General features: G+C 38.0%; 1 protein-coding gene across 1 annotated transcript in view; it reads right to left on the bottom strand.

Annotated features, from left to right (window-relative positions):
- Positions 1 to 22,475, bottom strand: part of SCAR (wiskott-Aldrich syndrome protein family member 3 SCAR) — a 42,623-nt gene that overhangs the window by 3,054 nt on the left and 17,094 nt on the right. The window contains exons 2-5 of the mRNA XM_089632157.1: positions 5,637 to 5,823; positions 4,005 to 4,156; positions 3,020 to 3,288; positions 1,086 to 1,287 (exon numbers count right to left, since the gene is read on the bottom strand). Of these exons, the coding sequence (XP_089488283.1) occupies positions 1,086 to 1,287; positions 3,020 to 3,288; positions 4,005 to 4,156; positions 5,637 to 5,758 (745 nt within the window). The 5' untranslated portion in view covers positions 5,759 to 5,823. The remainder of the gene's footprint in view (positions 1 to 1,085; positions 1,288 to 3,019; positions 3,289 to 4,004; positions 4,157 to 5,636; positions 5,824 to 22,475) is intronic.

Below are 22,475 nucleotides of genomic sequence, written 5' to 3'. Positions count from 1 at the left end.
AATTAGAACTCTGCAAATCATTTGTATTTATAATTAACGTAAATCAAATACTGTTCATTACGTTATGAATTAATTTATTTGTTTCACATATTAAAATACATAAACAAATAATACATACAGCGCCCTTGAGGTGATTTTGCACAAAAACGGCGCTATACATATCATCCAAATATTATTATAATGTACTTGTCTGTAATCTACCTACCTTATAGTTAACAACATAATTTTGACCTAATTTAAATGGATAAAAATATTTTTTTATGTTAAAACCGCACAAGAGTCCCAACTGCTCCCAACCGTCTGGAGTCAGTGAGACTATGGCATCCCCAATTTGGATATGTTGTGAGGCTGAAGGTAGTGAGGAGAGGAAGGAGATGGGGCAGAGGAAGGTGGGGAAATACCTGGCTATTCAGATTTGGTCACCAAACATGGCTAACGCCATTTCAAGCAACTTTTCAATTTTTAGTGGTGGTCTGACACCAGGGCGATACTGAGTGTATTTTCCACTCTGGAGCGTGCGGCAACTATACTACATATTATTTTAAATTAGCAAATTGTGAAATGAAATAACTCAAATCAATCAAATAAAATTTACTTGCGCACGCTGGGAATTGAAACCGCGACCTCCAGTTAGCCTTACCCTCGACAATAGAGGCCTTCAAAATTTTTATATAAATTAGAAAACATAAATCGAATGGAACTGAACAAAATGTATTTATGTTAGGATAGAAGAGCTGTACATATTTATGTTAGGATAGAAGAGCTGTACATATTTATGTTAGGATAGAAGAGCTGTACATATTTATGTTAGGATAGAAGAGCTGTACGTATCTATGTTAGGATAGAAGAGCTGTACATATTTATGTTAGGATAGAAGAGCTGTACGTATCTATGTTAGGATAGAAGAGCTGTACATATTTAAGATTTTTCAGCTTAAATCTTCCAATGAATCATGCAATGTGCAAACTTATATGTATTTATGTGAATTTTTCCTCTACTTGAACCTATACTGTTTAGCGTGAATTTCTTATGTGGGTTTCACAGTATATATAATATATTATACACATGTGTAGTATTGCTTGTACCTGGAGAATGATTGTAGTGCTGCGTCTCGTACTGCTGTGGGGGCTCCCCGGGCTGGTAGTGCTGTTGGGGGGCCTGTGGCATGAGGTGCTCCCCGCGTGTGAGAGCGCGCTGCCGCTGCTTATCACGCGTGCAGGGTGGTGCACGCACCCGCTGCTTGCGGCGCGCTGCGTCGGCTCCACTGCCACCACCACGGGGGCGAACCTGAACATATTCACAAGTTAGAAAGGAAATCCGTAGAAGTAAAATCTACATTGATTTAAAAAAAAAACAGGTATCACTAAGGACAGGTTTTTTCGGAGAATTTGAACGATTCATCAAATTTCAACGTTCATTTTCAGGTTCTGTGAAAGTCCTATTCAAGTTCTGTTATTATATCAATATAGACTAGTTGCTCGACAGAACTGAAATAATAACAAAACTTGAAAAAATCTTTCACAGAAATGAAAATTAAATTTGAAATCTATAATAACCTTGCTTTTTTAAATATTAACCTTTTGAACGCGTTAATTTGCTCCGTTTTATCTATACCCGTACGCGGTATATATTTTCAAATACCTATGCATGCAATTAAATGTCAAATTATAGCATTGTTGCATGATTTATTGGACTATATAGACAGAACAGATTATTCTCCACAATATGAAAACAAATCCTCGTGTGTCAACACTCTTAGATGTTTGTAAAAACAAAAACATAAAATTTCATACAAAGACGTACCGTATCTTTTGAATGTGGTCCCGCCATTCACTCGGCGTCATAAATAAACCACTCTCGGTGTGTGTGTACTTAGGCCACTGTGTTTATAGACACAAGTGGGACACCATGATCACTTATCATTCTTAGTTATGAAAAGTTGTGAATGAAAAACTAGTACTAACGCCATCCGTTGACAAAAATGTAAACTAAAGGACTAAAAGGCGCGAAGAGGCGGACTTGGTTATCGATCTTTTTTTATGAAATACAATTTTATTTTTGAGAAATTCTTGTAGATGTCAGCATCGTGATAGTTCTACAAATGTCCAAGTGAGCAAGAAATACATTTATGACGAAAGAGAGCGGGAATATCGGCCGTCAAAGTTGCCGTATCAACTGTTGATACAGCCGCGTGTGAGTATAGACTTTTTGCCGTAACAACAGTTGATACGGCCGCGTGCAAAGAGTTAACTAACTAAATTATAAAACAAACCTAAATACCTACTTAGTATTTGCATAGAGTAAATGGTAAAAATTCTAACCACTCATATCAGGAATACCAACAAAAGAAAATGTCATCAACACAAATTATTCCGGCTGTCACCCCATACAATGAAAGCGAATTTTCATTTTATGTAATTGAAAATTAAAATGCTAAAATTAAAAATTTCCCAAATGCAGTCAGATTCCTTTTATAGTAATTAAGGTATATTAGAAGGTTTTATTTAAAAATATTTCATATTATCCGTGTTCAGCGATTCCGAATATTTACCTATATTAATTTACCTTTACCCATTTAGGCAATTATTCGGGAAAGGTAAAGTTTTACTCAAACAACTGTCATTCTTATTATGCCTAAATTGAACATTTTATTATTCATTAACTCCTTCCGGTTCCGTGCTTTAACAATAATACTCACCCTCTCTCTGTGAATGACCTAATATCTACCTATTAAATGTAATTGTTGTTAGTTTCACTTAAACTGGGCGAAGGCCAAATAAAGTGCAGGGCCTAGAAAAACCCACGGAGCGGGATTTTAACTGCTAGTACTAATCACTATGTGTAGATACAATACTACTAGAAAGAAACCTAATTTTTAAAATTGACAAATTTGGATACCACCTCATGAAGTTTTGCTGCTTAAGGAGTTTTTTTTCTCCGGTCCCTTGGAAAACTTCTTAAGAGAGTTTCACTGTATTATGAACAAATAGCCCATTAGCCACTCAAAATAGTAAGTCACCTTCTTCCCCCTGTCATGTTGGATCCTCTCGGTGTCTTGTAGCATCTCCTGTCTCCACAGCTCGAAGAAGTACCCGGGATCCGTGTAGAACTTGAGGCCATCGCGTCCGTCGTCCCTGTAAGGATTGAGCTTGTCGAGTGGCGGAGGTCGCTCGCAGACGGCATACGTCTCCAACATGGCCGTGGGCATGGTGCCCCGCGAGAAGATCTGCTGGTCAAACTGCGTGGAGCTCTTGAACGCCTTGCGCATCTGTATGTCGTGGATGGTCACTACAAAACAATACATATATTTTTAAGACATTTTAACCGTATCACTGCATTCCGGCCCCCGTTTAGACGGTTACAAAGTTAATTATTTTTACAATGGGGACATAGGTTATTCACACAACATATTTTAAACCAGCTTCCCAGACGTTATCCAAAAACAATAGCATTTGCAACTTTCCACTTGGACAGGCCACATCTCTTCACAATGTTTGCTTACTCCTTTAGCGTTTATCCAATACCTTGAATTGTTAAATGTGACACGTTATATCTGTACCAACAGGAAAAAATTTGATAACTAACTACACAAGAAGCAACTTTACACTGGAGCTATTTTACTTTGTTAGCTTTTACCAAATCTGATTAAATGGTTTGTTATAACATTTTAACTGTTTTTTAAAGAATTATTTTAAGACAAGAAATTACTTTTACTATTTCAGAAGTTTGATACAACTTACTTAATCTTATATCAATTGGGAAGAAGTCTAAAACTACACATCTAAATATGTCGTCAGTTTCCTACCGATCGGCATGCCCGTCAGTTTAAAACCTGCTGATGTAAAATACCTGACTCACCTCACACTCAAAACGCGACTTACCGACTTCTTCTCGGTTGGTACAGATATAATAACTGTTAGACGTGATAATATAAGCTGTAAATTATTATAAGGGTTTCTAAATGCGAGTAAAGGGGGCAGCAGAAGAATGAGAAGCTAACTCACCATCCTCCACGTTGGCGTCCAGGTTGGTGACCTTGGTGGATAGGCGGTCGAGGCGCGCCTGCAGCAACTGTGCGCGCCCTGCTAGCCCGCCCGCCTCCCGCGCCAGCTCCCCAAACAGGTCCTCCGCGTGGCGCGACAGGGAGGACAGTTGCCTGCAACCAAATGCGTTATACAACCCTCAAATCAATTTGATATTGTAGAAAAAATAAGAAAAGAAACAAACAAACTCAACCTAACCTATACAGTTCCTCCACATGGCGCTACAGGGAGTACAGTTGCCTGCAAATACGATATGCAATAAGAAATTCCAGTCATTTTTTATTATGAATTTTCACCTTCTAACTTAAAGCGACACAAGACTCAGGGTAATAATGTGGGTTTGCTCGTGGTGCAGGTTTTAATTAATTCCGACGAATTCATAACTGATGATAGACCGATAGACCCATGGATGTAAGTTTTTTATATTTAAGATTAATAAAAACAGCACCGTAACATTAAAATATTTTATGCAAAACGGGTTGATTTTATAAAACATTTTTCAAACGTTATTCGTTTATCAGAAATAATTACAATAAACCCTGCGGAATATCAATTTTCTAGGCCTGCTAGGGCATATTCGATCATAGGTCCGTCCAATACGCCGGGCCGGGCACCAAATATTTTTTTACACCTCTTCACTTACGTTGTTAAGATTCCCAATCTATTTTAGAGATTTCGTAGGGCATATTCAACCATAAATTTTTCCAATACACCAGAGCCGCGCTTCACATATTTTTTTGCACGGCTTCTTCACCTATGTCATTAAGATTCCAAAATTTTATGGTATTCTGTCGTCTTAAATACAAGTATTTTTTTTTTTACAAATTTTTCAAAGCCCACCAAAACGATCAAAATCTGACAGGGTTCGACTTAGTTTTGTCGGTTGATAAGAAGGTCAATCCCACTCGGGTCAGTATGAAAAAAACAAATCCCAATTTAAATATTTAACGTGACATTAAATAATCGAATATCATATTACAAGAAAAACTGATCGGAATAAGCTCTAACGAAGAACTTAAGGAACAATTCCGAAACCCCTTTCAGCAGCAGTTCTGGCTTCAGTAAAAATATATCACCTGTTGCTTCTCCTGCATTATGGACTATCGCAAAAAAGTTTTTGATAGCTTTTCCATCTTCATGTCTTGTGAAAAAGGGTTTTAGCCTGGTAATCAAACTTCTTAAGAAAAAATAAAAAGTTTGCAAATCAACATATATGTCAAAAGCCGATCCATGGATCAGCACGATCGTCACCATGAGCATTACATGATACAATTCAATCTATTTATTAATTTTAAAAACAATACAAAACTGTTCATTTTAATGCATTTTTAAATACAAGTACATTACGTTACACATTACACACAATTGTGCCGGTATAATAAATGCTTTTTTCTCGACGAGTAGCCCTAATAGGCAGAGGTGGTGAAATATCCCTTAAGGTCAACAAAACAGTCAGTTATAGTACCTAACGGTGTTGGCGAGTTTCCCGTTGAATCCTCTGGTCCCGCTACTCGACGAGTAGCGCTAATCGGCAATTTGATCAGAAGTGGGGAAATACCCCCCAAGGCCCAAAAATGGTCAGTGATTTAGTACCTGACAGTGTTGGCGAGTGTCCCATTGGTGACGGCCTCGAGCTCGCTGGGCACGGGCAGGTGCGCCGGCAGAACAGCCCGCGCCACATACACCGGGGCCACGGCACGCTTCGGCAGAGGCATCCTGGCTGCCCTCTCTCCTCACTCCCTCCCTCCTGCCTCGCCTCACACCCCGAGGGTCGCCAGATCTGCGGACAGAACAAATATTTCAAATAAGAAACTTATGTAGAAATGAAGTAGAATATCAATGAAGTTGTAGGGCAGTACTATAGACAATGGATAATAGAAATGCCGAGCTACAACCAAACTGTAAGTACCATCAAAACAGCGGAGCCAATGAAGGTTATGTGTTTGGTGTGCAGGTAGAAACAAAGTGTGTAATTTGCACATGCGGGATTAACGGAATTTAAATGAATAAATAGTCTAAATTTTGGTATAATTATAATAATACTTAATTATGTTATAATTTAACACATTGTAATCGGATCACGTATTAATACGTTTTTAGCAAATTAATGCTAGAGAGCGGATCACGTATTTATACGTTTTTGATAGATTGTTAGTGGAGCGCGGGTCACGTTAAAATACGGGTTCCAATATACTTGAGTTTTCGCTATATAGCGTTTGTAGGGTTGTAGCCATGCAATAATAATTTTTATTTTACATTTAGAAATAATTTTTGTGTATAATTTGTAAAATAAAGGATGTTATGTAAAAAAATATTATTTTTTTCAAAACTTTTCTACTTTATGTGAAATTCTGCACTAGTTTAACGATGAAGAATACATTTCTAAATTTAATAAAATAAAATGAAATAAAATAAATAATTTGCAAAAAGAATTATTGAAATCAAACAAATATTTTTGAAGTTATCGCAATTTTTCTAGAGGTCTACGTTAGCGCGAAATTACGCGAAAAATCACCCGTTACCAGCACTAGGACGCGGCCGAAAACTGCCCGATCAAAATGTGTTAAGTATTGTTTGAAGTGCAGGAATTAGTTTTGTTAAAAAATAATTTGAAAGAAAACATGTAGAGCACTTTATATGCAGTAACAACTTCCCAATCATCATTTCCCCTTTCCGATCTCCTTCTCCTCCCCACTCCTTTCAGTCTCACAACATACCCCAATTGTAGATGTCATAGTCCCACTGGCTACACTCTTGTGCGGTATTCACATTAAAAAAATACAAAACCAGGGATTTGAAATAGACCATTTATCAAATTGCCCTGCTTTGCTTCAACCTCAAAATATATGCTACATGCCTAGTATTTTTTCGGTGCCTAAAATTAAATCGAATACTGATGGCGGAAGCAGATCACAGTGTTGCCATAAGAAAAATATATAATTTATTTTATTAAAAAAAATATATTAATACGTTCTTCTTTTATTAAAAAAATTATATTATCATCAAAAAATGTGGAGCAGAGTAGAGCAGACATTCACAAAATGAAGTAGGTATAAACATTAGTTTGTTGTTGTTAGTATACAAATAAAGGTCTGGCGTCTGCCATTCGCTGCTAGTGAGATCTGATAATTTAACAAATCACACCGCTACAATCGTAGTATGGAGTGTGGAGTGTGGAGGGAGCTCCCATCTCCCATATATTCCCATGGCTTGGTCCTCCTCACTTCCTGCCGCCGAGTTCGCGAGTCGCGCTGTTCGTCAGCGTCGAGGGGGCCGCGGTTAATAATATAATAAATACGCGCCACACTGTTAGCGCCGTTTTAATCTCTCATTTTGCTTCATAAACATAGCTGCAACGGGGCACTCAGCGGCAGGACTAGTGTACGCACAATAAATAATAGAAAAAAAGGAGATGGCCATCACGAATTTTAGTGGATGGATACTACTGCAAATTGCATTTAGACACGGTGGTGCACGATTCCACGCCAAATCTCCTTTTTTTAAAATAAGGCAATTCACCCGAAAAAGAGTGCTTTGTCATATCTCCCGTTGTTTCTATTGTAAACGAGTGTACCTGCACTGTACAGTGTAAAGTCTGCATTATGTGCCAATTCCAGAGTCTGCAGTACACTGTAAAGTGTAGTTTGGCATTGCACAATTTGACCCTCATTCGGAGACGGAGAATGTTCCGGCATCGACTTGCATTACGAAAGACCGACACGATCCCTCCAATTTATTCGCCTTCACCCGCGAGATCTCGACAGCAAAAAGGAACCAACATTTCAAACACGAAACCATATGAACCTATTTGCGAATATCAAAACGTTGTCCATCCGACTGTAGTTTCACGCCTACGTTCACGAAAACTTGTTTTGGAATTTTGGAATAACTATCATTATTGAACCTCATATCAATATACTATTTTGCAACGGAAACGCCGATAGCTTAAAACCACATTTCGTCAGGAAGCTATGAACTGTGTATAAATCTAAATAAACAATATTATCCAACAAAATGCGTTCGGTTACATACAATATAATATATTAGCGTTCTCGGCGTCATATTATACGAGTATACGTAATTAATTAGGAAAGCAGGTAGAGAACAGCGATCAACGTAACTTCCAGTATCTCACTCCCTTGTAAAACACCACCATTCAGAATTGAAACTTTGCTTGAAATGGCTTTAGCTATGTTTGGTGACCAGTTCAGAATAGACAGGTTTTTATTTGTCAACTTTCCTTTTCCCCATATCCTTCCCTTCATCTTCACAACATACCCCAATTGAGGAAGCTAGTCCCACCGGCTCTGGACAGTTGGGATTCTTGTACGATGTTCACATAAAAAGGCACAAAACGCGCGAGAATTGGCCCAGTAGCGAGTAGCGGTTCTTGTGAACTTGAGACAATCAGCGGAATTATGCCATTATGACAATAGGCGATTAACTGCTACTATGTAGTTCGTAGCGTAGCTCGGAAAATGGACAGACAATACGTGGCAATTGAGATTTTGGACGAAGGATAAGTTTAGTATACTGAATTACACCATAAACACGCTATCTTCAAAATCTTGAAAATCATGCCTTTTGGTTTGAATTTTTTTTGTCTAGATTTATAAATTAACTATTTAATTAAATACTGCGAGTATAACACACCATGGCCTTTAGGCGAACCGATTCGTAAATTTAGAATGAAATGAAACACTCACTACGATGGCGGCCGGCCTAAAGTGACAATTTCATCCGTATCGCAACCAGAAATAATAAAAAATAAAACGGAAAAGAAGATAAAGTGTAATTTTGTAAGAATTCCAAGGCCATTCGGGAAATGCTTGGCCATAATCTGCACTAATTTCGTCACAATATGAAGACAAAAGATCGCGCATAGAATAGGCCGTATTCGGATACAAAGCTTAAATAATGCATTATTAGTTGCTAAAAGGCCTGTCATAAATCATTTCATCATTGACTTGCATTTATAGCGTAAGCAACACGTATGGAACAATAATAATTTATCGCACTCAACGAAAACATATAAACACCAAGCATTCGCACGAAGGTCGCAAGTCAGTTCATATTATTACAATGTGTATTGTAGGGGACTATCTCTCCGTGATTCACTGATAATATTATAAGTCATACTGTTTGGTCGCCTCTGCTCCTGCTCCTGCACACTGCTGGGCAATGGGTACTCCCAACTGGGTGGCAGGATATAACATACTATAGTTTTATACAATCCACTCACAATCATCATACCTATTGAAATAAAGGTGACCAATAACGCAGCGTTCAGGCCCGATGACTAAATTTACGAGAATTATAAAATCGTGACCTAAGCCGGACTCTCGTAGCTCTCACGAAGGAAAAACTTCAAGAAAAGTTCACTAGTTATATCAGAGGAAACATTAAAATTATCAATTACGGCGCATACAAAGAAAGCGCCCCATCCGCAGTCTAAAATTTGACTAGACCCAAGGACAAGCAAATAAATAACGCTGTCGATTCTTATCGTTCGGAAAACCCATAAACATTCAAATTAATAGACGAGCCAATCAGGGAAAGGGAACACAGATCATGTGCGAGGAGCGCGGGAGGCGACGTGGACCGTCCCCTTTCTGCGATTTGACAATAAATGAACCTGACAGGTTACAGCCAACTCGCATCGTAATATCACCATTCGGTCCTCGAAAATAAAATCTGCTTACGAATTACTAGTCCTTTTTACAATAGTGCGCAAATTGCTGGCTGTGTAAAAAACTAAGGTTAAACGCGACGTTTATTATTATTGTATTAAAAAACGCTTTTTGCAAGTTATGCTTTACAATATTAAGGGGATTTTTTGTTGGCGCCCGTACATACACAATATGAATATGAATAAATAGTTTTGTCCGTATAAAAATTCAATTCTTTCAAGATAGGCATACAAATACCATATTGGATTAAACTACCGATACAATATTATATTTGTATTTACAGATAAAATTATTTATTCATATTGGGTATGTACAGGAGCAAACATTAAAATCGTCTCAATATTATAAAGCATGACTTGCAAAATGCGTTTTTTAATAAAAAAAATAATTAAATTAACCCCATCTATGAACACTTAGATTATAACGAACGTCGCGTTTAACCTTATCTGGAAATCCCAAATCAGGTAAACAAAAGTTCGGGCTTGTTTCCAAAATTTAATATTTTGTTACAATACTTAGTTAGACACTTTTACAAATGTATTATAATTTACCCAACTCGTTCAAATTTAGCGTCGCTACGCCAGCCGTTTCGTTTAAAAGGAACATCCTGATCCTGTGCAGAAAAGTTCCACAACGGACAGCGCTGCAAACCTATACATTACTTTGGCGAACTTTTTTCTGCGCAGGGTCTGGTTATTTCAATGTGCGTTCTTCGGTGGTCAATGTAAGACTGATGTCGAATTTTTATTCAAAGCATTCTCGAATCCTGCTGGTGCCAAAAATATGGTCACGTGATTTGCCTCCAGCTCGTCGAAATGATACCCAGATATCATGTTAGGGCAAGTTTATTAATTTAGATGTACATGGGAAAGTCACATTCCAAAGAAATAAATTGCATCAATTAGATGTAAGCAAAAGGGGCTTAATTATCTACATGTTTATAATAAAGTAAATGCGCAAAGTATGCCTATCGCTCAAAATCATATTATATCGTTCCCCAAAGAACTTACTCATGCTCGCCCCACAACCAGCATAAATGCCCCTCTGGTGGGCGAAATTGTTGGGAATCAATGAGGACTACATATATTTTTTAATTTTATTATTCAGTTTGTACCATTTTTTATAATTGTACTGTTTATACAACGCACATTCGATGACAAAAACTTTGTAAATGGCTTGCTTATTTACTTATGGGTTATAGGCATTGAACAGATTTATGAAGTGTTTAATATGATGCTCCCGTAAGATCCTGACGTTCCCACCTATAATGTAAGTATCAATTTACGTATAAACTTGTATGGACAAAGAAGCAAAAGAGCAAAAAGTCTTGAACAGTTAGTTGTGAAATTTGCACAGCTTTTTCTCTATGTGCAATTCCTTTGCCTAGGCTTTGAAATATGATTGTACTGTCAAAAAATAAAACAAGACCTAACTTGTATTTTTAATTGTATTTGCGAATTATCCAATAAGAGTGTTGAAATCTTAGGTAGTAACTAGATACTAATCGATCTATACATTATAGCTTCTGACACATAATGAAAATGCATATAATGACATACCTGCAGAGTGTATTACGTAAGACATTACAAATAAATAGGTGCAGCGTGGAACATCGTGCAATGTAAGAGGATTCAATCATTCCAATTTTGATGTTGAAACATTTTATTAATAACTATCTGTACCCCGCCACGCGTTGCTGTGGTTCAGTTTGTCTGTGCGGATAGAGAAACAATAGTGCGTGTTGCTTTTACGTCCAACATATGCCGCTGTCTTTCAAAGAAAAGCATGTTTGTCTAACAGTGTGTTTACATGTCACAGGTGAAATCTATATAATATGGTATATAAAAACACACGTATTCGAATGCAACGTTGTGTCAAAATTTCAAACGAATTGAGCTTTCGGAGATTTAAGATTTTGAAGAAACGAACAATTACATCTTTATTTATATAGATAGATTGTTTGTGTATTCCGGCTCCGTTCAATCCTGCCAAGATGGTAGTCGTGTTTCATAGTACCTTTTTATTCCGCCAGAGCGCGCTCGTGCGCTCTGACACACAAGCTGTCAAATCGGAATACTAGAAGTTCACAGAACTACTAGTAATAATGGGTATACCACTGTTAGCTCCGAAATAACCTTCCACTCTTTCTGATGAGAGAGGGAGGTTTATTTATTTATTGATACATTACTCTACAGTACTTTACATTTCAATTCAGCAACGTTGGCCTCACTGGGTTGTTCACCCGTGCTGAGGCCCCCATTTTAAAATATACGAGTTTATACATTTGAACAAAACAAAAAACAACATTAAAATAAAGATAAATTTACATCAAAAATAAAGATTAGAAATCAAAATCCAATTCTCACAACAAAATAAAAACATTAGAAGAGAATGGAAATCGAGCATTACAACAGAGCTTTCGGTGGCAGGCTCTGTAGCTAAGAAATGACATTATTCGAGGGATGGCGTGGTCTACTAATTGGCAAACAAAACTATTTGAATGGTAAACTATAAAGGAAATCGTAGTGATATAAGAGGGGTAACTAGGGGGTTTATAATGGGTATTATTATGGTGGTGTGGTAGGTTGAAGTGACGTCACGGGCACCCCCGCTGATGGAGAGTGACTCACCTGACGGCCGACTGCAAGGGGGAACCACAACGATGGTAATATCGCCATAAAGGTTCCAAACAATGGACTAACAAAACATTTCAGCGAAGAAAAGGGCGAATGAGATAACTAAGTCAACCTTTGTGACCTTTGAATTCTTAACATACCATTCACTAGAAATTTAGGTTGAATTATTATTTTCACATGGATAGCATTATATGGATATACATACCTACAGAATGTAACAAGAGGTACCCGACAGACTTTAGCCAGCGGTTCCTGAACTATTTGGACTTCAAAATGTATCCACCGACTTTGAATCGCGTGGTTGCATGAAAGATTCCGCACGGGTCAAAAAATATATTTTCATTTAATATATTACATAAGCGTTGCCAAGTCTGAGTGTTATGAACTTCGTTGTTAAGTTTGATGGGCTTTGCAATGAGCCTAGCATATGTCGTAAAGAGTAGATATATTCAGAAAAACAAAATGTTTAACATGCAAAGATCAGTTTATCATGCACCCGAGAGGGCAGATAAAGAGATCAGCTAATACAGGGGTAGTAAAATTCACGCGGTAAATTGGCGAGCACCATCCCGCGGGCAGCCCCCGAGTCCACCCTACCCACCCATCTACCCCAACCGGCTCTACCCACCCACCCCAACTTTATGGCCGCCGTGGGAATATGAATATGACACACACAGAGATCCCTTGCAGGGTATATTCTCGGAAGGGCAAAGGTTCATCTAAATTCTGAGGCCAGGGCTAAACCGCTAAAACGAGAGGCGCCAGATAGAACCTTCGCAAAGCCGCCAATGGTAGCCAAACAAACTTTGTTTCTCTAAACTAAATACTATAAAACAAAGTGGCTATCCGCGTCTGTCTGTTTATGCGCTTACTTCTTCTAAACTACACAATGAATTTTGATTTGGTTTTCACTATCGTTTAGAGAATTTCTTCCGAAAGATAATAGCTGACGTGTACCGGCGTTGCTCGACTTTTCTCTACTTTCTATAAATATAATATGCATGTATTACATATATAAAGACATTTTCAGAACAAGTAATGCTAGGCGAAATATTTACATTCGAGTTTAGTTTCATGTTGAGACATTATAATCACACCCAACCCTCGAAAATTGTAGGCATTAGTAACTCGCAATTTGTTATGACAACTCGCTAGCGAAAAATAAGGGGGCGTAAGCGAAGGGTCGATATTAATGCATAATGCGCTGTTCATGTTAGGAGTGAAAATCACCCGACGTCTTTTTCCACCCGATGAAAAATGCAACAATGTCGACCATAAGAGCAAGAGCAGATATAAAAGAAAATCACAAATTTCACATTTGGGTAGTTTTTTATTGTGTTCCTCAATACCGTTACCTCACGAGATTCCCAACTGCCTGAAGCAAATTACATTAAGTTAATTAATTTACGACTCGAACAAACTTCAAGTAAACTCAAGGTAACTTGACGTCCAAACTTCGTGTTTTACCCACTTACACCAGTTGTCCTATGTTCTTCTATGCTGGTTTATGAATTATTTCTGCGTCAGCCATCTTTCCTTCAAAATGCCTTTACATCTTCTGAACACAGACGATGACTTTTACAAAAAAACCTAATTTATTGTCAATGTAACGGCGACGGTGGCCGGTGGCAGTCCGCAAGATGAATGTGGTCACTGATCACTGCACGAGTGGTCAGTAGTCAGAACGGTACCTTGCGGCTGGCGCAGAATGTCGGAAAAGTGCGGTCACTAAATAACGCTGCTATTAAATAAAATTCACCTGCGACCATCGATCACGTTATCCGAGATAGAACAGGTGAACAGTACGAACATTGATTTTATCAAAGGGGATGGAAGACTTGCGTACCGGAGCGGTAAGTTGTGGGTTAAGTCCGGCGACGTGACAGGTAAAACTGATACTTTTTTTTCACATAATATACAAATTAGAATTATTAGAAATACCGTAAAAATATTAGTGTAACCAAAGATAACACAATTAAAAACCAAAACTTTTAAGGTGTTTGGGATGCTCGGCTGACGTTTGAATACACCGAGTTCAAATCCCAAAGTAGGTGCTTAATCTTAAGGCGATGCCATACGTAGTAATGCAAAATCATGTGTTTTTGGTTTGAAAATTTGGTCGCCTAGAAATGTTTCAGATGCTTTAATTAAATACTGCGAGTAGAATACATATACATCTTGGCCTTTGAAATAATCGAGTATTTTTTAGATAAGTCTTTTTATAAGCCCAGAAAAAATAATGTAAAGGCCTATGAGAACTGCTTTAAAGTTCAAAATCTCCTACTTACGAACCCATTTTCGGTTATGATTTTATTGTATAATGTGGCAAATTAAGTTATTTATAAAATGATCTATGCCTGAACATCCACAAAATAAAATAAAAGGCACTTTTTGGCCATGTTGTTTTCTTGCATAAATCAAAACAGGAGGATGGTGTTAAGCGGGAATTTAAACCTTATCGCCATCTACGTAAGGGTTGTTATTGATAGCGGCTCAATTTAAAATATTACACGACGTAGTGCATCGCCTTAACAATCGGATTGCAATTTTTACAGAATACTGTCCTTGTTCTACCGGTAATACGTTGGAAGTCGCTCCGAGGAACTAACGTCATTGATCTGTTCGGAAACAGGCCAAAAGGGTGGCAAACATATATGTACACGTACACGGTTAATTATTATTTTTATTTTTTTATATTTACTCCACACAGGAGGCCCTGAAGAAAATAATTTCCCTCAGGGCCTATGTCATCTTTGGGGATGCTGTGTGGAGGGTCTTTTTGTGGAGAGGAAGGAGTGAACATGGGTCTTGAAGAGTCCCATGTTGTAGGAGGGAGGAAACACAGAGGCCGGCAGTTCGTTCCACAGCCGAGCTGTTGAACTTAAGAACGAATCGTAGAAGCGACCCGTTCTCATATGTGACAAGTGTCAACTGTGTACAAATGTTGGGCGCGCGTTTGGCGTGTATCCCGACTACGCACCGGTGCCGAAGGGATCAATGACGCTAGTTCCTCAGAGCATCTTCCATTGTAATACCGATAGAACAAGGACAGCATACCTACCTGACGCCTGTGCTCTAAAGATTGCAGTCCGTTTGTTAAGATTGGGGAATCTATCAAACGGACCGCCCGTTTCTGCACAGAGTCAAGGGTTTTTTTCAGGTATTTTGGGGCTCCAGACCAGAGATGGCTGCCAAATTCGACAGTAGGGCGCACTTGCGATTTGTACAGGGTGAGCAGTTGTGTACTATTAAAGTATCTGCGGGCCCTGTACAGTACGCCCAGCTTCTGAGAGGCCAACTTTACTCTGGCTTCGATGGAGCCCCCGTACCTGAGCTGGTCACTTATAGTTACACCAAGCATATCAATGGAAGGCCTGTTCGGAAGATTGCTTCCGTTGAAGGAGACTACATTATCATTTGGATCCCTTTTAGACGTAATCAGACAGGATTGGGTCTTTGAAACATTAAATTCGACGAGATTATTTTTACCCCAGGAGGAAATACTCTCGAGATAACCGTCCATTCTCTGCTTCACAGCCCTCCGAGCCGTTGGAGTTTGTGTGCCCTTTGGGGGCTTGTCAAACAAAAAGCTATCATGAACTGTACTGTCATCCGCGTAACAATGAATCGGTGCACATGTCAAAAGGTCATTGATGTGCAACAAAAACAAAGTCGGAGACAGAACCGATCCCTGTGGGACGCCAGCATTTATGGAGTGCGAGGAAGAGGTGAAACCGTCAACAACCGCCTGAATCGACCTATCCCTTAAAGAGTCAGCAATCCACGTACACAGGGATGCGGGAAGTCCGTAAGAATGCAATTTGTTGACAAGTCCTCGGTGCCAGACCCGGTCAAAGGCCTTGGATATGTCTAGTGCGACCGTTTGGGTCTCACCGTGACGTTCCAGGCACCGCCCCCAAACATGCGTCACATACGCGAGAAGATCACCGCACGAGCGGTTCCGCCGGAATCCGTATTGACGGTCGTTGATAATTTTGTTCTTCTCGAGGTATGTGAGCAGTTTGTCGTTGATCACACGTTCCATCACTTTGGACAGAACTGATGTGATCGCTATGGGGCGGTAGTTGGCCGGGTTGGAGCGGTCACCTTTCTTGGGAATAGGGTGAATGACCGCTTTTTTCCAACCAGAGGGCACAGTGCCACACTTCAGGGACATTTTGAAGAGCTTTGTCAAAACTGGAACTATTTCCGCAGCACACCTCTGCAATACCAGGGCAGGTATTCCATCAGGTCCACTAGCTTTGTTAACATCGAGCCCCCGTATGACGTGGAGTACATCCCGATGCCGGATCCTCAGCTTTTTCATATAGAAGCCGCAGTGAGGAACCGACGGCGGAACAGCACCCCCGTCGTCGAGGGTAATATTCGTCACGTGAGAACAGGTCGTTTCTACGACTAGCTCTTGAGTTCAAGAACTCGGCTCTGCGGTGGGCGAAGCCATGCGAATGCCATTTAAAATTTTCGGCAATTTAGCTTTAGTGAAAAGGTTTTAAATACGTCTATTTGAATTTCACTTTTGTTTCCGTACAATCGATGACAACGCATTCTGGCATGCATTTTGGTGGCAATCACATACACATACGCGAAAATGTACACATTTATCTAAAATCAGATTACATTACAGCAGTTAATATACGAAATAAATGTCGGTCCTACCCGATCGGCATTTTTCGAGGTTGGTAGAGTTGTCGACTCCAGTTCCTGGGTAGGAAGGTTCAACCCTCAGTCAAAACATTTTTATAAAGACATTTTAAAATACATGTATTATAGTAAAAAAAAAATTGTGTTTTACGGGTTGATTTTAAAAAAATACACATGTCGCACCGAGCTATCGACCACCTCAGAGACCATAATGCCACGAGGGCTGCCACTCAACTTGACTAATGAATATTAATATTCATAACAGTGACACCGCTCTCGGAAAAGTGTGCACGACACGAGTCAAACTAACGGAAGGTATTCAAGAATAAGTTTATTTGTTCATAGATCGAACAATGAACTAGGCTCCCTGGCGACCATAATAATATAATATGATGTGTTACTGTTACTGGAAGTTATGAATGATAATAAATAATAACAATAGACAAACAGTGGGTAAAACAGTACAGCTTCCGCTTCCCAGGCTTACTTGGACCGGCATATCCGGTTAATATACAAATTATTACACCAAGTACTGTAGTAAGTAGAAAGAAAACTAGATACCGCTCGTTTGAACAAGAAACTTCTAGTTGATTAAATAATTGCCTGAATTTCGTGTATAATATCGAGCCTTTCTTGGCAAAAAGCAATTTTACAAAATCGTTTTTTTATCGCCGTCCGCACATTTCTTGCAAATGGTCGTTCTTTCGTCGCCACCCAGCGGTCCTTCCGGCTGCAATTTGCGACTTCTTCCTGTGGGGCTACCTGAAGGCAAACGTTTTTAAACATCGGCCTCACACCTTGGAAGAACTCAATGATTTGATTCGGGAGGAAATCGCCGCTATACCCGTCGAGATGTGCCAAAATGCGGCCAAAATCTTCAGAAATCGCATTCATCAATGTATCTGCTGGGGGCATCATCTTTCTGTAATCTTCAGGACTTGATGCGTAAAACGGCATGATGTACCGAATAAATGAAAATAAACCCCATTTTTGTAAGTTGCGCCGTTTTTTTATTTGCTCTTCAAAAGTGAACAAAATGATGTCGGTGGACTCGGTGCCCGCTATAATCGAGTAATTTATTAGATTTAATTTGGGCACCATCTGAATGACCTGCCATAATATCAAACGCCAGAACCGACCCCGAGAAATTACGATGCACGCGATGTCTCGTGAAGATGTCTTGGATTGGAAGTCATTTTCATTAGCTTATGAGCAAAAATTAATGAATTGTGAAGTGCAACGTTCAAAGAACCCTCAAAAACCATAATCAAGCATGAATTCTTTACCGATAGTAGGTGAAACGTAATCAACTTTGATCTTCTGAAACGATCACATAGGTAGGTATTTTATCGACCAAAAATTGTTTCATCTATACATACGTGTTTGAAGTGAACATTTTTCACAAAACGGAGCTTAATAAGAATATTATGATTTTTACAAATCAATCTACAAATTATTTCACTTTATTTTTATAACCAATTACTGAAATGTAAATTAAAATGAATAAATATAACGAAGGAGTGAAACTTTTTCATTACAAATAAAAATGTGTAAAATAAATCTCTTAATAATTAAACTTCCTTCGAAAACTACATTCATCTGTGCTGAACAAAACATCAAAAGTTATCTCAAAAGAATTTGAGACAATTATCACGTTTTCATCAAATCCTATTTTACGTTACTAAATAATAAACATAAGTTTTTAATTTTTATATAATTTATAAAACACAACCTTAGATATTTAGGAAAAAACCTCTTCCTGTATAATTCAAAGGGAAAGGCTCGATATTATACTAGCTGCAGTCCCCAAAGTTGAGCGTTTTTCGAAATCAGATGAAACAGTAATTTTCCTTTTTATTTTGAAAGTCAAGTGGGGAAAATTTCATCAAGTATCAAAATTATGCTTTAAGGGAAAATAGGGTGGGGGTTGTTTTAGAAATCTCTTTTAGACCTTCCAATTTTTTCCTTTATAATTTCACTGGGATAATATTATTTTTTTGTATTCAGCTGAGCTTATACATGTTTATTATTTTTTAATACAAATAATATCCAAATGAGCATAAAATCACAAAAACAAAATATTCTACAAAGCAAGATGAAAACATATTAGATTGGGAATAGTACAATAAATAAATAGAAATAAGTTGAAGCAGAGCTGTACTAGGGTAGTTTGTTGAATTAGATTTGTTGTTCCGATTGCCGATATAAATTCTAATAAAATCTGTTTATTTTTGGTGACGGCCGGCATAGTCCAGTGGTAACGCATTGGACTGCCATTCCGAAGGTCGCGGGTTCGAACCCGGCGTGCGCAAATAAATTTTATTTGATTGATTTGTGTTATTTCACAATTAATTAATTAAAATAATATATAGTATATTTGTGGCACGTTCCAGAGTGGAAGATACTACCAGTATCGCCCTGGTGTAAGACCACCATTCAGAATTGAAACGTTGCTCCAAATGGCTTTAGCCGTGTTTAGTGACTAGATCTGAATAGCCAGGTACTTCCCCACCTTCCTCTTTCCCTTCCCCACTTACCTTCAGCCTCACAACATCCCTCAATTGGGGATGCCATAGTCTCACTGGCTCCAGACGGGAGCAGTTGGGACTCTTGTGAGGTATTCACTATAAAAAAATAAAAATAAATTTATGCGTCAAATATTTCAAGCAAATTCTTAAAATCAGTGCCCAAATTCTGTACACGGCGAACGGGAGTACACAACTGTGATTCCGTATTGGAGTTGTCAAAATAATACAGAAAATATTCTCTCGATGTTGGTTTGCGAGGAATCCGGAAAGAAATCAAGTTCAGGGCTGTCAATTATTTTGAAGGTCAAGTGTGCAAAATTTCACCAATCTCAGAATAAAACTGTAGATTTGTACAATAATCACTCAAAGACACTGCTAAAAGGTGGCACTGGTATGTGCGGAGGATCACTTTTTATACCAGGCGCACAGCTGAGTTCACGCGTTGGACATAGACGTCAGAACTAGAATATTGGTGGTGTCTACAAGAAAATGTCAAAGCAATCAGTTTGGCCTCTTCGTATTCAGGGAGTCAAAATGCTCTCGGCTTCTCTTTCTGACCAATCATAGAGCTTAAAAATAATAATAATAAATAATATTTGTATAGCGCCATTTTGGTGCAGAATAACCTTAAGGGCACTGTACAAATATATTTATATAATGCTTATCTAATTACAATTTACGGCTAACAGATTGCGTCCACCAGTTCGCCGATCTATCTTGACTTACTTTAACCAGTGATTCCTGACATTATTTGGAGTGCAAAATTTTGGAAACCCGTGACCTTTTTTACTATTTATTTCAATGTAAGCAAAAAAAATTCTTCCGCATGTCGGCATCGGTCACTCAGCCAAGTAACCGACTAACCCCTCACCCCGATCCTAACTGTCCAATACTTACTTATTTTTCAATTACAAGTTTTAAAAAATTGTTACCGGATTCGAAAATTTCATTTACATTTCAATCACTAGTTAAAATAAATCAAGTAGATACCTTAACACCATGTATATGCATTTGACCAATGCACGTGACGCTTTGTAAAAATGTACATAAATTATTATTTATTTATATTTTGTACATTCAGATGATACACAGGACCATCTTACCTGGGAGGTCACTTCAGATTAACACTGTTTATTTTTTATTAGCGAAATTTAGGCCCAGATACTCCGAAAACGCGAACTCCAAATTTAGTATTTGGCTTGTGCTTAGGTTCCATCAGTATGCATATAGCTGATGATGTCGCTGCTCTAAAAGTTAACTTTCCAAGACCCGTATGGTTCAGAGATGTAAGGGGAGGCAATTTCATTGATAGATTTAAGGCGAAGCTTAATGCCAAATCACTATTTTGATTAATCTTTAACGAATTGGTGTACATTATGAATTCCAAAAAATATGCTTTAGATAAATTGAAGGTTTTCCTATCGTTTCGCTTGAGTAGAATATAAATAAAAAATAAATTACTCAATAAAAAATATAAATGTAAACTACAAAAATAAATATTTTTTCAATAGAAATGTATGAACGCATAAACGAAACTTTTAAAAAATACACTATTATAGCTAAGATTATCTGTGAGACATTCAATTGATAACTTTTTATGCTTTCTTATAAAAATATTTACAAAATAAATAAAAACCAGTTTTGAGCTTGAAATCGAAAGTTTCTAGACTCCATTTGTCAAGCGATTTTAATGCCTATTACCTACAATATAAGGTATACCAAGAATATACACATATTTGGCTTGTAGCTTCCTCTTAAACACCGTCCAGCACAATTTGTACTGGATTCTTCCAGGGCACTTGAGCCAGTGAAGGTTACGAAGGTGCTCTGAAATGTGCGAATATTTAGACACCCCGATTATAAGCCATGCCTCTGCATTGAACACAGATTGAATTGATAACGTGTAGGTTTATTTAACCAAAAACACTAATATTATTAAACTTTTCTATTTTGAATAAAAGTTAAACAATAGGTGTACCTACCGCTCCCACTTTATACTATGTACACGACGCATGACGTGCAGAGAGAGAGGGAGAGAGCTGTTACAACGGTGTTCTAAGCGGCACACAGTGGGCTGAAAATCGCCTTTCATAGACATAGAGACTTGAATTTTCAAGGGTATTTTTTTTGGCTAGAAATGGATTCTGCTAATCATTACTATGCTATAAAATGTCGTACGAAGCAATTGCGTGTACAAATGAAGGAGTTATAATTTTTTTAAGAAAAAATTGTATGGCGCTGACATTAAAAATGAGGCTATCTCTGGAATCATAAGGTTGGCCGTTCTATCCTTACACACAAATAATACTACTATTTATTTGTATTTTTTTGACATACTTCATATTGTGACGCAAGGTGCGATTTTTTTTTTTAAATCCTAAAGTTGAAAAAAAACTTTTTTTTGTTGATGATTCACATATGAGTATGCTTTGTCTAGTTTACAATATTTTATTTACACTGCAAGCCAAAACACTGTGCACAGTGGGCTGAAAATCGCCTTTCATAGACACAGAGCAAGGCTGCCCAACCTTTTTAACAGTTGGGCGAAATTGACGAAGCATTAAAATGAATCAGCAACATTAAAAAGGGTTTTTTTCAACTTTGAGGATTTAAAAAAAAAAATCGCACCTTGCGCCACAATATGAAGTATGTCAAAAAAATACAAATAAATAGTAGTATTATCTGTGTGTAAGGATAGAACGGCCAACCTTATGATTCCAGAGATAGCCTCATTTTTAATGTCAGCGCCATACAAATTTTTCTTAAAAAAATTATAACTCCTTCATCTGTACACGCAATTGCTTCGTACGACATTTTATAGCATAGTAATGATCAGCAGAATCCATTTCTAGCCAAAAAAAATACCCTTGAAAATTCAAGTCTCTATGTCTATGAAAGGCGATTTTCAGCCCACTG

This window comes from Hesperophylax consimilis, chromosome 1, assembly GCF_061612785.1.
Source record: "Hesperophylax consimilis isolate HC1 chromosome 1, BYU_Hcon_1.0, whole genome shotgun sequence".
Classification (NCBI taxonomy): domain Eukaryota; kingdom Metazoa; phylum Arthropoda; class Insecta; order Trichoptera; family Limnephilidae; genus Hesperophylax; species Hesperophylax consimilis.
The sequence above is the reverse complement of the archived record's forward strand: the minus strand, read 5'-3'. Positions and strand labels throughout refer to the sequence as shown.